Genomic DNA, 14,147 nt, shown 5'->3' with positions numbered 1-14,147 from the left:
AGGCTACCATTTTATTGTTTATTAGATGTACATATGCAAAATATATCTTGAAAAGCTACACAAACTTCCCTTCTGCGTGTGTTGGTCTTATAATTCAGACAAATCATAATCCTGTACTTCTGACATATCAGAATAATACAGGGCTAATAAGGACGCCAATAAATTTACATTCAATCATACTATCAAAATACCAAAATAATAACAATGGATATGATCACTTGCCGTAACACAAAAGTTTCATTGCATGTTCCAGGTATTTTTCAGGCCAATCATTATATCTGAATCACATATCACACATGAAATACTACGGTGGGTGACATGTACACTGCCAGAAACATTGCGATAGTAGAAAATATATAACAGCGATGATGGTGCCAACATGACGGCTGATTATTGAAATGCATTTAGTAGCTCAACTAAATGGAGTATACATCCAACTATCAAAATACCAAATAAAAAGGATATATGTAAAAACGAATTACAATAAATCTTGACCATCACAAGAGTAAATGTTGCGTCATTACATAACCTGCCGGTCTATTAAGACCGGACTTCAGCCTATAAGGACTTCCTTGTAGACGATGTTCTTCATCGAGGTCAGTAAGGACACGGTCGGACTTTTTCGCTTCTTTGGATTGTCCTTTTGCTTGTTGGACTTCTCCTTCGGCTTCTCCTTCTGAATGAGTATCTTTATGTTTCTCTTTGCGGTGGCTCGAGACAAAGCAACGTAGAGCTGACCATGAGAGAACACGGGATTGGGTAGGTAGACACCAACAATCGGGATTGTCTGCCCTTGAGCCTTGTTAATGGTCATAGCAAAGCTAAGCCTTATAGGAAATTGCTTCCTCTTAAACTTGAACGGAAACATGTCGTTTTCAGATGGGCAGAGAGGTATTCGAGGAAGGAAGACCCTCCTGCCAGCGTGTTGTCCAATCACGATTTCGGCATCAATGGTGTTCCTCTCAAAACCTCTAACAACAAGCCTACTGCCGTTACACAATCCATTTGCTGGATCAATGTTCCTTAGAAGTATGACAGGGCAGTTCAGCTTTAGCTTGAGTGCATGCGGAGGAAAACCGTTAGGAGTCAATCCATTCAGAAATTCCTGAGCGTAGTAGCCATATGGGTCGTCCTCCGCACTGTCAAAGCTATGGTATATTACTTCATCTCCCTGAAAACACTCTATCATGCGTATGTTTATCTTGTCGACATTGTCGTTTGTCGTGGAAAGGATTGCTCGAGATGTCATGTAATTTGAATCAGACATGTTGTCATCTAGACTCGGAAACACATGGTGAATAAGCTTCTCCAGGTCGTCAGCCTCGCCTGTAGACGGCAGACAAATGTCTTCAGGGAGTAGTATGTTGCCTTGATCGTCGACTTCCTCAGTGCCATTGCCGACCCTTAGCAAGTAATTTGCAAACCACGTGTCGTTATGAGCCCTCATGTTGGTGATGAGCCGAAGCTGCCGCATACCCTTCCATAGATGAGAACTTCGTAGGGTTGCATCAATTATCTGGCCCCGCGACCCCCTTCTGACGACCGGAAGCACCTGCCTAAAGTCCCCGCCAAAAACAACAGTCTTTCCTCCAAAGGGTCGGTCGCGTATTCCCATGATGTCGCGCATGCTATTATCCAATGCCTCGACCGCTTGTCGTTTCGTCATGCTGGCCTCGTCCCATATTATCAATGAGGCCATCCTAAGCAACTTGGCGGTCCCACTCTGCTTCGTGAAGCTGCACGAGGCTCCATCATCGCAACTCAATGGGATCTTGAACCTCGAGTGGGCAGTCCTGCCGCCAGGCATGATAGAAGCGGCGACGCCCGACGTCGCGGTAGCGATACCAATCTTGCCATCGCTCCTCACCTTGGCAAGAATCGTCCTGTATAGAAAGGTCTTCCCTGTACCTCCAGGGCCATCAACAAAGAATACACCCCCATCACCGCGTTCAACAGTCGCTAGTATCTCGTCGTATGCGGCCCTCTGCTCCAAGTTTAGGGAAGACGCCAAATTAGTGTCATGCACGTCAAACTCAACGGTTGATTCCTCGATGACCTCTCTTGCCTCACCCTTGGTTGGGTCAAACGCATCATCTATGCTTGGAAGAGCGAAATCAACAATGTCTTTAACCATGGATTGCAACATACCCCTAATGTCAAGCAACACCATCTGCTCCACCTCGATAGGGGACGTGCGTGATCGACGATAGTCATCTGACATAGGATCGAGGTGCCTATGCCATAAACCACGAACGTCGCCTGGCTCGCAGTGCACCAAGATGGTTGCGAAGAGCCTCCTAAGAGAACATGGCATCGCCCACTGCTCAGCCTCAGTAAGATAGTCGTCTAGCGTGTTGTCTGCCTCGATGATTCCCAACCTTTCAGCAGCCTCTCTAAAGCTCCCACATAGAACGCCATCCACGGTGAGCAAGTCGTCGAAGGATGTTTTGCCCGTAACATGGTTTAGCAACACACGCAGGTAGTATCGGTCACCCTCGGCAGGATTGGCAGACACGATGCGACCTATTTGAAAACGCTCAACGCGCGGCTTCCAAAACTTCTTTTTCTTCTGCCACGTGAAGGTTCCGGGAAAATCCTTGTACAATATATGCCTAGCCCGAGGGTGTTCCTGGTTAGCCTTGAAATACTCCGTTAACATGGATTTTGAATTATTTTCAGATGCGACAACATTATTCAAGTCAGCCTGCGCATTGAATGTGACCTTGTGCATATTCGGGAGATGAAGAGGCAATTGCAAGACAGGCGGGTAATTGGCGCAAAGTGGAAAGCCAAATATCCTCCACATAGCCTCCGGAGGGGTGATCCACCTTGCATTAATGTATCTCTTGATCTCATCAATGTTACCATCGGCGTCGGGCTGGTCGATGCTGAAAGAAGCCTTATCATGGCCCTTGTAAATGTACTTATAAAGATATTTGACGGCCTTTATGCTGGAGCAGACCTCAACGTTGATGTGGCAATTGAACATCCGCAGAAGGTATGGGTTATATGGCACAACCCATCTGTTGTCCAACATCTTCCCTCGGACCTTAGCACGCCTTCATCGTCTCTACGCCGATAAATTGGGTACGAGTCCTTCCCTTGTGATGTGTTTTCATTGAACGGCCGTGGGTATCTGCATTTGCATCCGTTTTCTTGCATGCAAACATTCTTCGGGTTGAGAGCACCGCACGGTCCGTGCATCATATGTTTTACCACCATAGCATACAATTCCGGATACTTATGCTTGTCTGGGAGCTCTGCGGAAATGAGTCGGTCATACTGCTCCGGGACGATAAGCTTATATTTAGAGTCCATGATCAACAAAAAATGTGCATGGGGGAGGCCCCTTTTTTGGAACTCGACTACGTATACATATGCGACAACCACACCCAGGATGTGCTTCTTGAACAACATGTCCTTCATAGCCTCTAGCTTGCCGTAGAACACGCGAGCCACAATATCAGGTCGGTCTTGTGCCGTCTGACCAGGCAGCAACTCATTCGTTATCTCTTCCCATTTAGGATTGCAAGTCATCGTCAAGAAGATGTCAGGCTTCCCGTATGTATGAACAATTGTCATGGCATCCATATGCCTCTTCTTCATGTCGCGGTCGCCACCAGGGTATGTTCTAGGGAGCACTATTCTTACCCCAACAGCGCTTGCTCGGGTCTCCCCCAATGTTATTGCATCAACAACTCCTTTATACAAGTCGGCACGAATCTGCGTCTGGTTTTTCCTGTACCACCTCAACCGACAACTTTCAATCTTGACGTACATGTCGACCGCCCATTGCTGCAAGACGCGTGCTCCATAGAGTATGGGATTGAAGATTCCAGGCCGTGTCTGCAGCATGTAACAGTAGTAGTCTCTGACAGAGACGCACAACCTGTTGTTGCCCTCTGCACATGATTAAGTACAATCAAAATGAGGATATATTCGAGAAATAAGACATTATTTGAAGCAAAATGGGACGCAGACGGCATACCTGCATCCTCATCATCATCATGGACCAGTTGAGGATGTAGTACAACCTCATCCGGAACATTACGTTTAAGTAGCTTTGGATGCCAACCTAGCTCCCCCCTTGGATAGAATAGGGGATATGACAACGGGTCATATGCTCCGGAGGTCACACGTATACTGTGCCTTTAGTTGTTGTTACCACAAAGTGTTATCCTCCTGTCAAATCTTTTTGCTAGGTCGTTGCCCTCAACCCAAATTGCAGCGACCTCAGATGACAACGGTCTATTATATCTTCTTTGGTCAAGCTTCTTGTCGGTGTTTAGGTCTATCCTATAATCATCAAGGTTGTCCTTGTGTGCACCCAAACTCCTAAATTGCTGAGAGTACGGGTTTTCTTTGAGTATGTCTACTAACTTCTTCACGACATCCTGGTCTAATTGCTTGGTGGCCACCTTACGATGAGTTATGGTTGGGTCGTCATCATAGAAGTACAACTGCAGATGTTCTGGACGGGAGCTAGGCCCGAACGAATGTACATTGTGGTAAATGGAGCCATGGGCACGGAATGTGTACACCCCAGACTTCATGTTTGTGTAGTTCTCATCAAGGCTGACGCCAAGGGTTGTGAAGGCGAAATGCCCGTTGAAGAACCGTATGTTCTCCCAAAAATGTCTACAATCTGCATCCATGCTTGACCATAGCCTCATCAGCTCTGGGATTGGTTCCGGTTGTTTAAGTTCGATTTGGCCATTGCGACAGCAGAACCCGTCGGTCTCAGACACAAACTTTTTGGCCTTGCAGTGTTTGCAGTTTGTGTCGAGCTTCAGGATGTGAGTGGTGTCTGGGATGTTTGTGTAAACAAATTCTAATGGATCAACCTCGCTAGGTATAGAAAACGACATGCTTTCTTCCTCGTCAGCATCCATGTTATCATCATCGGACCCTACGTGCATTTGTTGAAACATAACGTTCAAAATAATAATTACATAAAAAATTTAACTACAATATAGCTGCACGCCGTCGTACTTCATATCTGATCATACCTTCGTTGCGGAACATGCAGTACTCCTCATCCATCAATTCAGCTGTTGTCGGCTCATCGCCCATGATGCCGCTTTGAAAAAATTCGATGCCCTCTGGACATTCGTTGTTGCGAATGTCACCATAGATAAAATCATGTTAGAAGATGGTTGATGATAATGACAACACGAAATTGACAGTAGCAACTTCATACCTTCGATACCATCAATGTAATTTGTCTTGTTCATCGGAGGGTCGCCATCAGATGTATCATCTTCGGCCGCCCGAGAGACGGCTGATGCACGACAGATTAAAGTGGGACATTCAGAGGTTGAGTTTGCTAGGTCTGGACGTGGGAGCGCGATGGATTCGTTACATGGGGTGTTTTTTCTTCTGGCATAATTGGCCTTCCTCCGAGCACTTGACTCCCCCTTCTCAATCACTGACATGCTTTTGCGACGTTGCATTCGCTTCTCTCGTACTTTTTCATTCACTGTTTCTCTGACATCAACGGATACATCTTCCTTATTCCCTTGATAATCTGCACGCCTCTGTGCATTTATTTGCTCCCTTTGCTCGTTTGTTAAATTTCTTTTCCGCTCATTATCACGTTGCCTCCTAGCTAGATCATTGTCATGAGTAACAACAGACGCGTCTAATGTTGAATAGGGAAATATTGCTGCGTCACCCTCAAATTCAATATAGCTGGAGCTATTAGGGTTGTCTGGTTTCATGTTGATTTGAAAACATAGTTAGAACCAATATTATTTTAGACGTCTTTAGGAAAAAAACCATGATGTTGTATTAATATGCTGCAATAAACTGTACGCGAATAGCATGATTTTGGCTAAAAGAACATTTACATATGAACATTACAAGAAGATATCTAATTCATGATGAAAATATATATCATGTTTTACCTGATAACGAAAGTGGATGTAGGTTTTCATCATGGATAAGCTTATCCTTTCTCCTCCTAGCTAGATCATTGTCATGAGTGACAACAGACGCGTCTAATGTTGAATGGGGAATTATTGCTGCGTCACCCTCGAATTCAATATAGCTGGAGCTATTAGGGTTGGCTGGTTTCGTGTTGATTTGAAAACATAGTTAGAACCAATATTATTTAAGATGTCTTTACCAAAAAAAACCATGATGGTGCATTAATATGCCACAATAAAATGTAGGCCAAGAGCATGATGGTGGCTAAAAGAACATTTACCTATGAACATTACAAGAAGATATGTAATTCATGGTGAAAATATAGATCATGTTTTACCTGATTACGAAAGTGGACATAGGTTTTCATCATGGATAAGCTTATCCTTTCTCCTCTTGTAAGCAGCTCTCCGCAGTGCGTTTCTACGATCTCTCTTGAGTTCTTCGTCGGTTTTTTGCTTTGTTTCTAGTGTGTCATTGAAGATCACATCTGATGTCGATCAGGACATTAGACAATAAATCATAACAATGACAGCATGAAATCGGATCAACCGAATGGAGTACGCACAAATGGATTACCTTGTACTTCTTTGTCATTATTGAGACCAGATGTGACTGTAGTAGTAGCATGAAATGTTGTCGCATCAACCGAAAATGATGTATAGTTGGAGCTAGTTGGGTTGTCTGGTTAAACAAATCGGATCAACAAATCGGTTAAACAATCGTTAAGACATGAAGTCGGGTACTGACTATAATGGTAAAAACCGTTAGAGGTTACCAGATAAATTAATAGCATGTGCATGTTGATCTTGCAGATTCCGATCTTTTCTCTGCCGATATGCAGCTCTCCTCAAGGCATTTTTACGGTCTCTTTTGCGTTCTTCTTCTGTTACTTGCGTATTTTCTGTGGTATCATTCAAGTCATCTACTGATGTCTTACATGTCATTATCTCAAAAATGAAAGGTAAAAACAACATGACAGCAAACGAGTATGGAAATAGCTCAATCATTTTACCTTCTATATTTTTATCTGCAATTACATCCGACGTGCTCGTAGCTTTAGGTGGATATGTTGATTCATTATGCAAGATTGATGTATCAACCGAGCTTGCAGGGTCATCTGATATAAAATGCTAGGTTACTACTTATTAAAATGGCTGAACCATGAATGCTAGGATGTAACATAAAATAATATTACTTGAATTACAAAGGGGACGAAGATCATCTTTCCGGTGCTTCTCATCTCGCGTGGGTTTGATTAGCTGCCCCAAAATATGATCTACCCCAACATTAGTTCCTATTGTAATCCAGCACGGGCGTTCAGAAAGCAAAGATAAGTTAAACATAATCACAAACAGTATGATTATCAAATACACACATATAACTAACGACATTGTACCAGGGATCACATATGAAGGTTGTTGAACATTTGTGATATCACATAGAGTACGGCAGTGAACAATCGTCCCATCGTCTGTCTGGTTTATAAAACCATCTGCCTTCTTAGTGCGATAAGATGCCCGCCTCCACGCGTTGATAAGATCCCTATTGTCTACCACTGTTACAACATGGATGACAGTTAGAGAACAACAAAGGTACGTACAAATCAATTAGATATATGTTGATGCAAAATCTATGAAACCAACACGGGGAACATCTATGAAGTCAGGTTACCATAACGATTAAGTTGCATACTATAGGTATTCAGAAAACACCAAGATTAGTGAGCACAATCACGCTTAAATACTTACCAGACTTTGTAAGGGATGGCTGATAATATTTTTGTAATCTGACCATATCCTCCTCTTTTTTCTTCCGATAAGATTCACGCCTCTGTGCGTTGAACTGGTTCCTTGTTTCGCCAACTATTTGATTCTCTTCATTAAATATGCATACTATTGCATGCTGCTCGCAAGTTTTGTCATCTGCATTACGTTAAGCGTAAAAACCACAAGGCCCATTAAGCTCATCTGGGAACATGGACTTAACCTCTCTGATCCCCTACCGAAGATGTCTATTTGGAAGCTGTATAAGCATGCCTGTGAATACCTTGAGTATCATCTTGTAGCTTAGTCGTACCATCCATATTATTCTCAGAATACGACGGAATCCCATCGTTTGAAGTTTCCCGCCCTACAGCTTAGCAATCAACAAAATATATGTTATGCACGAAACATTATCAGCAATGTTGACACAGTCTTATACTTGCATGTAAGGGGATGAAGTTTGCATTATACCTGATTCCGTCGTGTAAACGTTATCAACATTATCAGCTACGGGTATGATGCTCGCATTGTGGTCTGCATCACTACTCCCACATGTAAGACCTGGAAGATGTTATGCATATAGTCTTTCACTGTTAGATATTCAGGTCTCACGACTAAAAGGAAACATGGTAGTCTGCAGCATACCTGTAGTTACGTCGTCTTCTGGTTGATATTCGCCCGCTGTGCTTTTTGAATTCCCCATATGCAACTATTGAATGGCAAAAAACATGAAGACAGAAATGGTTTTTTATTCTACATATATAATGCGATGGCACTTTCATCTGCATCTTCTACATCTCTGTACTATCTTCGAAACATACTCTGTGGTCCAGTATGGTCTGTCTTTTCTTTCTTGCCATATTTATACAAATGCAGGATGCAGGATATTTAAACATGTGTACTTGAGACTATTATTAACATGAAGAAAAACCTAAACTGTGTAGAATAGAAATCAATCATGCAGGCGGATTCATCCCATGTCAAAGCACTTGCCATGGCTGGATGAGATGCGATTGTATGGTAGTTATGTATGGAATTTGACATGTATTAGATGCGATTGACGTTTGAGATGGTTTGTATACCTATTTTTCGGATCCAGGACGTGTTCTACATCTCTGTACTTTCTTGGAAACATACTCTTTGGTCCAGTATGGTCTGTGTTTTCTTTCTTGCCATATTTATACAAATGCAGGATGCGGGATATTTAAACATGTGTACTTGAGACTATTATTAACATGAAAAAAAACCTAAACTGTGTAGAACAGAAATCAATCATGCAGGCGGATTCATCCCATGTCAAAGCACTTGCCATGGCTGGGTGAGATGCGATTGTATGGTAGTTATGTATGGAATTTGAGATGTATTAGATGCGATTGACGTTTGAGATGGTTTGTATACCTATTTTTCGGATCCAGGACGTGTTTTGGCCGGGTCCTGGACGTGTCCGCGTATCCGCGTCCAGGATCAGCGCCGAATCCTGTATCCAGCGCGGCGGCGAAGAGATGGATGGCGTCGGCGACCTAATCCAGGACCAGCGCGGATTAGCGCCGGATCGTCGAGGTGTTGAACTCGGCGGCGAATTGATGGAGGGCAGCGGTGACCTTGTCCAGGATGGACGCGGATGGAGGAAGGCGAGTGATGCGGGGCGGGGACGTCGACCAGGATGGAGGGCGGCGAGGATGTAGGGTTGCGACTGAAGCGAGGCGGCGCAGGGATGTTGGGCGGCCACGAAGGGAGACCTAGCTCGATAACAGGACTCGCTCCTACGTGCGGCCGCACGGTTTTCCTATCGCTGGTTAACCGTCGTAGGTTTTTTTGTCGCACGTTTTCCTTCGAACGTCTATTGAGGTTCGCACGTGTAATGGTGCGGTTTGGGACTCAGGAGCAGGTTTTTTCGGTTTGTGGTGGCTTAGTCAGAGGTGGGAGGAGGTACCAAAATAAACCGTGGGAGGTGGGACTAAAAAAAACCTGGAAGCGAGACTACCAACTGCTCCCTTAGGAGTAGAGATGTATGGAGATGTCCTCACAAATCCCAAGGGAGGGAGTACTAATACTATGAGCTTACATAAATTCTAGGCACATTACTATTTTTTGGGCCATACAAGTGATTGCAGTTGTAGTCACTTTTATTAGAATGTTGTAGTACCAGATTGGACCAAACCACGCGCTCTCCTCCATGATATTGATCATGATGGAGCATCAGTAGTTGGGGTGCCCATTACGCATTCTTTGAGACACTTAATCTTCATCAGTGACTCATGGACTTTTTTGGGCTTCTTCTCACATCAAGAATTCGAGATGGCTGAGTGCAGCCTGTACCATCTCCTTGATCGTCTCAACACTATCCGTTTCTTCCATCTGAAAAATATAATAACTAGATTTTCAAAGAATATAAATGGCTGCAGATATTTGCACAAAATATAGTGAAATTATGTGCATGCTACCAAATGCATATGTGTAATCCATGTGTTCACAAGCTTAAGTCAAGCCAACGCATGTCTAATGAGTCGTATGAAAGAAAGTGTGACTAAAATACATAGTCATATGAACTGGCAACACGGTCATTGATCAACGTAATTGGAAAAATTATGTTATGCAATAAGTTTGCTGGCAATCCCTTTTTCAGAACAGCGGCATGGCTCTATTGATTCATGAAATAAAGTCCAGTAGATCAGAAGACCTGAAATGAAAACCAACAACAAGACCAAAGATCATGTCAAGGTCCTTCGAAGCGGACATCTTTAGATCCCATCTTGATGTTTCCCCATGTACCTGATGATGAAGTTACAAATTCCATACAAGCTGGACTAACTTCATAAGGTCTAAAGAGCCAACCTCATAACGTTTAAAGAGACTTAATAGTTGCACACCTCAAGATTTTTTTTTTAAATGAGCCATGTACGGGTCGAACGTCTCACATGGAAAACTTGTCAAAATGATGCCTAGTCAGCATTGAGGAGGAAGAATATAAAAAGTATGAAGCGACTACTAATGAGAACCATTGGCTCTATATGGTAGACCTAGATCATGATAACAATGCCAGGGAAGTGATGGAGCCAAAATATCTATGTTCGGCATGACACCATCTCAACCGCCGAAAGCACACAAACCTAACAAAGAACGTATAAGAAATGAACACCAAGCATTGATAAGTGGTTCCCTTGCCTCTCACTGACTAATGAGGTGTCGGTGATGTGGGGAACTTGGGGAGATTGAAATGGTGAATGATTCTCTACTGGTGCCCATTATTTCTTTGTCGTCTTCCATTAGGATGACATGTTAGATGAAAATTTGTTAGATCATACATTCTTTTATGGTTATTTTTTCAATAATATTTTTCATAATCATATCCATGAAACTAAATAATAGACAAGAAAAATTGTATCCAAACCTTCAAATCATGCCTATACATTTACTTTTTTTCACAATGCTTTTTCAAATATCTCCCACCTGTGGGCAGGATTTCGAGCATGTGCAAAATCGTCTCAGTTATCCAATGATAAAAGCAAAAAATGCAGAACATACAAAAATTGGACAGGGTTGAAGAACAAGAGATGATGGCAACCCTCTTAGGCCTCGTTTGGAGCACAAGATAGGAAAAAACTTTTTGGGGGGGGGGGGGGGGGGGGAGGGGCTGCTATCCTACGTTCCAAGTGGGCTGAAGAGAAAACTTTCTGTATGAATTGTGTTTCCCCACTATTGCTGTAATTTTCCTTTGAAACCAAATAGGGACTTGGTTCCCTTGTGAAGTAAAACATGACTCCTAAATTTACTAGTCAATGTGTACGTGCAATGCACGTTAATTTGGAAGTATATTAAGTGCATACGGATATTAAGTATGATATTATTTGCGTGTTATTATGTGATTAGACTATATTTGACATGAAATTAACTGCACGCTAAACGTGTTGAGCGCTCGACATTGAAGCAGTCTAGGTCGTTGGATTGCATGTTTTGATGGCCGAGATTAATTGGATCTGCCCATTTAGGTCTTTTTATATTAGTATAGATGAACTCCCATAACCAACAGTGACATTCCTTATGATGTCATTCATGTGACATCACTCAAAGAATTCGAGAGCGACCGAGCGAAAGAGATGGAAGCAAGCTTTTCGTTCATGAAATCAGGAGGAGAACTAGAGGAAACTAATTGGACGAGAAATGCAGCAAATCACGGATGGCTACCTCGATGAACATTGTGTGGACTGTGTGGCCGTCCACGACGGTGACACTTGAGGTGATGACCTTGAGACGGAGCGAATCGAGCGCCTTGTACATCTTCGCCATGACGTGTTGCGCGTTGTCGTGCCTCATGCTCACCACCGCCAGCTTCTCCGCTATGGGCATCACCTCCAGCTGTAGAAATGATAAACCACGCGGTTATTCAATGGTGTGTTTTGACATCCTGGTCTTGTTTCATAGAGTTGCCCCAAAATGTTTCACATTTGCCATGTTATCTTGGAAGCGTTTTGTTGTCTATAAAATGTTTCATAGAGTATTTCTCTTTGCTAACATTTTAGTTGTTACACAAGTTTTTTTTATTCTTTTGGTCAGAAACATTCTCACTAGATTTACATTTGGACTTCTCGATCATTTTATATACAAAGACCCGAAAAATGCTACTCAACTTCTCCGGCGAGCAATCTTTACCTCAAGGAGGACCAGATGCGTTGCAGGAGAAGTGACGGGGTCGTTGATGGAGGAGGAGGAGGCAGTCCTCCTCGTCTTCTTCGGCGGCGAGAAGCCAACGCCGGCGTCCTCCACCCCCTCGCTACCGGTGGAGGCCTCCGACTTGACCACCACGGCGGTGCAGCCGCCGGCCTCGAGGTCGGACACCTCGGCGAGGATCCGGCGCTCCTGCTCCTGCAGCTCCTCGATGTATGCGACGGCGTCCTGGATGATGGACGCCTTGTCCATCTAACGCCGCACAAATTAAGAGAAAACCCTATCAAATCAAACTGTACTAGCTAGTATGAAGTAGACCTTGGTGATGTTTGGGACGACGCCGCGGATGGCGTAGAGCTTCTCGTTGAGCCGCCTGCGCCGGTCCCTCTCCTCAACGATGTTCTTGCTGGCCCTGGTGGCCCTCGTCGACGCCGTGGACCGCGAGCTGGTGGCGCCGTCCGGCGAGCCGGTGGAGTCGTTGTAGCAGGAGTCGAGGCCGGAGAGCGAGTCCTCGGCCGGCAGGTACGAGCTGCAGCAGTCAGCCAGGCTCATCCAACGTTTGCTAGGCAGGGCAGAGCGAAACAGACGTCGTCAGCAATGCAATAGTTTGACGCGAGATTGAGAAGCAATGCAATATTTTGAATTCATCTCATCTCATCACGTACGTACCTATCGGCGTCTCCGAGATCGAACACCAGATGGGCCTCCAGCTCCAAGAAGTCCAAGCTCGCGTCCATGTCGGCCTCCATTGCTCTGCTCTGCACTGCTCCCTCTCCCTCTCCCTCTCTCCTTCCAGGGTTTTGTTGTGCGCCATGGCCGACGTGGCGAGCGAGAGCAGTACCCTATCCTGGTGCCACCTGGCGCCCTGCCGACCAAGCCATCGTGCATACTGCACGGTAATTGGCTGCTTCTCCATTTTCGGATTGCTCCCCCATAAAATTCGAGATGGAATCTGAATCTGTGCGCTGCTGTTGTCCCGTAAATATCTCAGTATGTTTGGGTCCATCAGCTTTGGCGCCTGGCAATAATTAACACGGCGCATAGAGCCAAAATAAGTCGGCCTCTTGACCCCATGGACAGGTTGATTGATAAGTTCTTTATTTGGTTCATAAGTTTCACGAGGTTCTTGAATTTTAAGGTGACACCACTAGTAGAAAAGGGGTCAAACGTGAAGCACATTAGTGCCGGTTTGAACGACTATGCATTAATGCCGGTTCGTGTTGAACCTTTAATACCGGTTCGTTCCACGGTTCGTGGCACAAACCGATACTAAAGGGCTAACCTTTAGTACCGGTTTGTGTCACGAACCGGTACTAAAGGGGTCTGACCTATAGTACCGGTTTGTGACACAAACCGACACTATAGGACAATTTTCAAACTCTACCCCCCCCACCCCCCCACCCCCGTGTGTCGCCATTTCAGTTCTGAAAATGATAAAAACCTCAAAAAATAAAATCCTTCGAGAGGTAGTTATATTACTACATCTACTAGTTAGGAAAATTTGAAAACTTAAATTTGGACATGTTTCGCAAAAAGTGTAGAGAAAATGTAAAACGGCTATAACTTTTGCATACGATGTCGGAAAAAAAACGTATAATATATCAAAAAATTCAGCACGAAAATCCGCATCCGACGGAGACCGCCTGTGGCCTGTTTGCAATTTTTTAGAATCCTCAAATTCCAAAAGGAAAAAAAATATGGTCAAATTTCAGTTTTTTAAATTTTTTTTTGTTAAATCTGGTCAAACTACTTATTCAAGAAGTATTAATGTTACTACATAATTATTCAAGA

At 43.9% G+C, this 14,147-nt stretch overlaps 1 protein-coding gene and 1 pseudogene across 1 annotated transcript; both read right to left on the bottom strand.

The window, feature by feature from the left end:
* Positions 1-553: 553 nt before the first annotated feature.
* On the bottom strand, positions 554-8,551 carry LOC147977788 (uncharacterized; annotated as a pseudogene).
* Positions 8,552-9,701: 1,150 nt separating this feature from the next.
* Positions 9,702-13,120, bottom strand: LOC125542378 (transcription factor BHLH6). The gene is made up of 5 exons (XM_048705399.2): positions 13,026-13,120; positions 12,675-12,918; positions 12,342-12,608; positions 11,877-12,047; positions 9,702-10,049 (listed from the first exon to the last, which is right to left on the bottom strand). Exons 1-5 carry the CDS (start codon positions 13,103-13,105, stop codon positions 9,972-9,974), a joined length of 840 nt encoding a protein of 279 aa, XP_048561356.2. The 5' UTR covers positions 13,106-13,120; the 3' UTR covers positions 9,702-9,971.
* Positions 13,121-14,147: the final 1,027 nt, after the last annotated feature.

This window comes from Triticum urartu, chromosome 3A (assembly GCF_056163025.1).
Source record: "Triticum urartu cultivar PI428250 chromosome 3A, HENAU_Tu73, whole genome shotgun sequence".
Taxonomy (NCBI): Eukaryota; Viridiplantae; Streptophyta; class Magnoliopsida; order Poales; family Poaceae; genus Triticum; species Triticum urartu.
Note: the sequence above shows the minus strand (reverse complement) of the source record. Positions and strands in the feature narration are given on the sequence as shown.

What these genes read in the sequence shown, in the direction of transcription:
- LOC125542378 (XM_048705399.2), bottom strand. Translation starts at nt 13,105, where the DNA reads ATGGAGGCCGACATGGACGCGAGCTTGGACTTCTTGGAGCTGGAGGCC. An exon ending in GATCTCGGAGACGCCGATAG is followed by an intron (nt 12,919 to 13,025) that starts GTACGTACGTGA and finishes TGCCCTGCCTAG; the next exon opens with CAAACGTTGGATGAGCCTGG. An exon ending in TCCACACAATGTTCATCGAG is followed by an intron (nt 10,050 to 11,876) that starts GTAGCCATCCGT and finishes TATATTTTTCAG; the next exon opens with ATGGAAGAAACGGATAGTGT.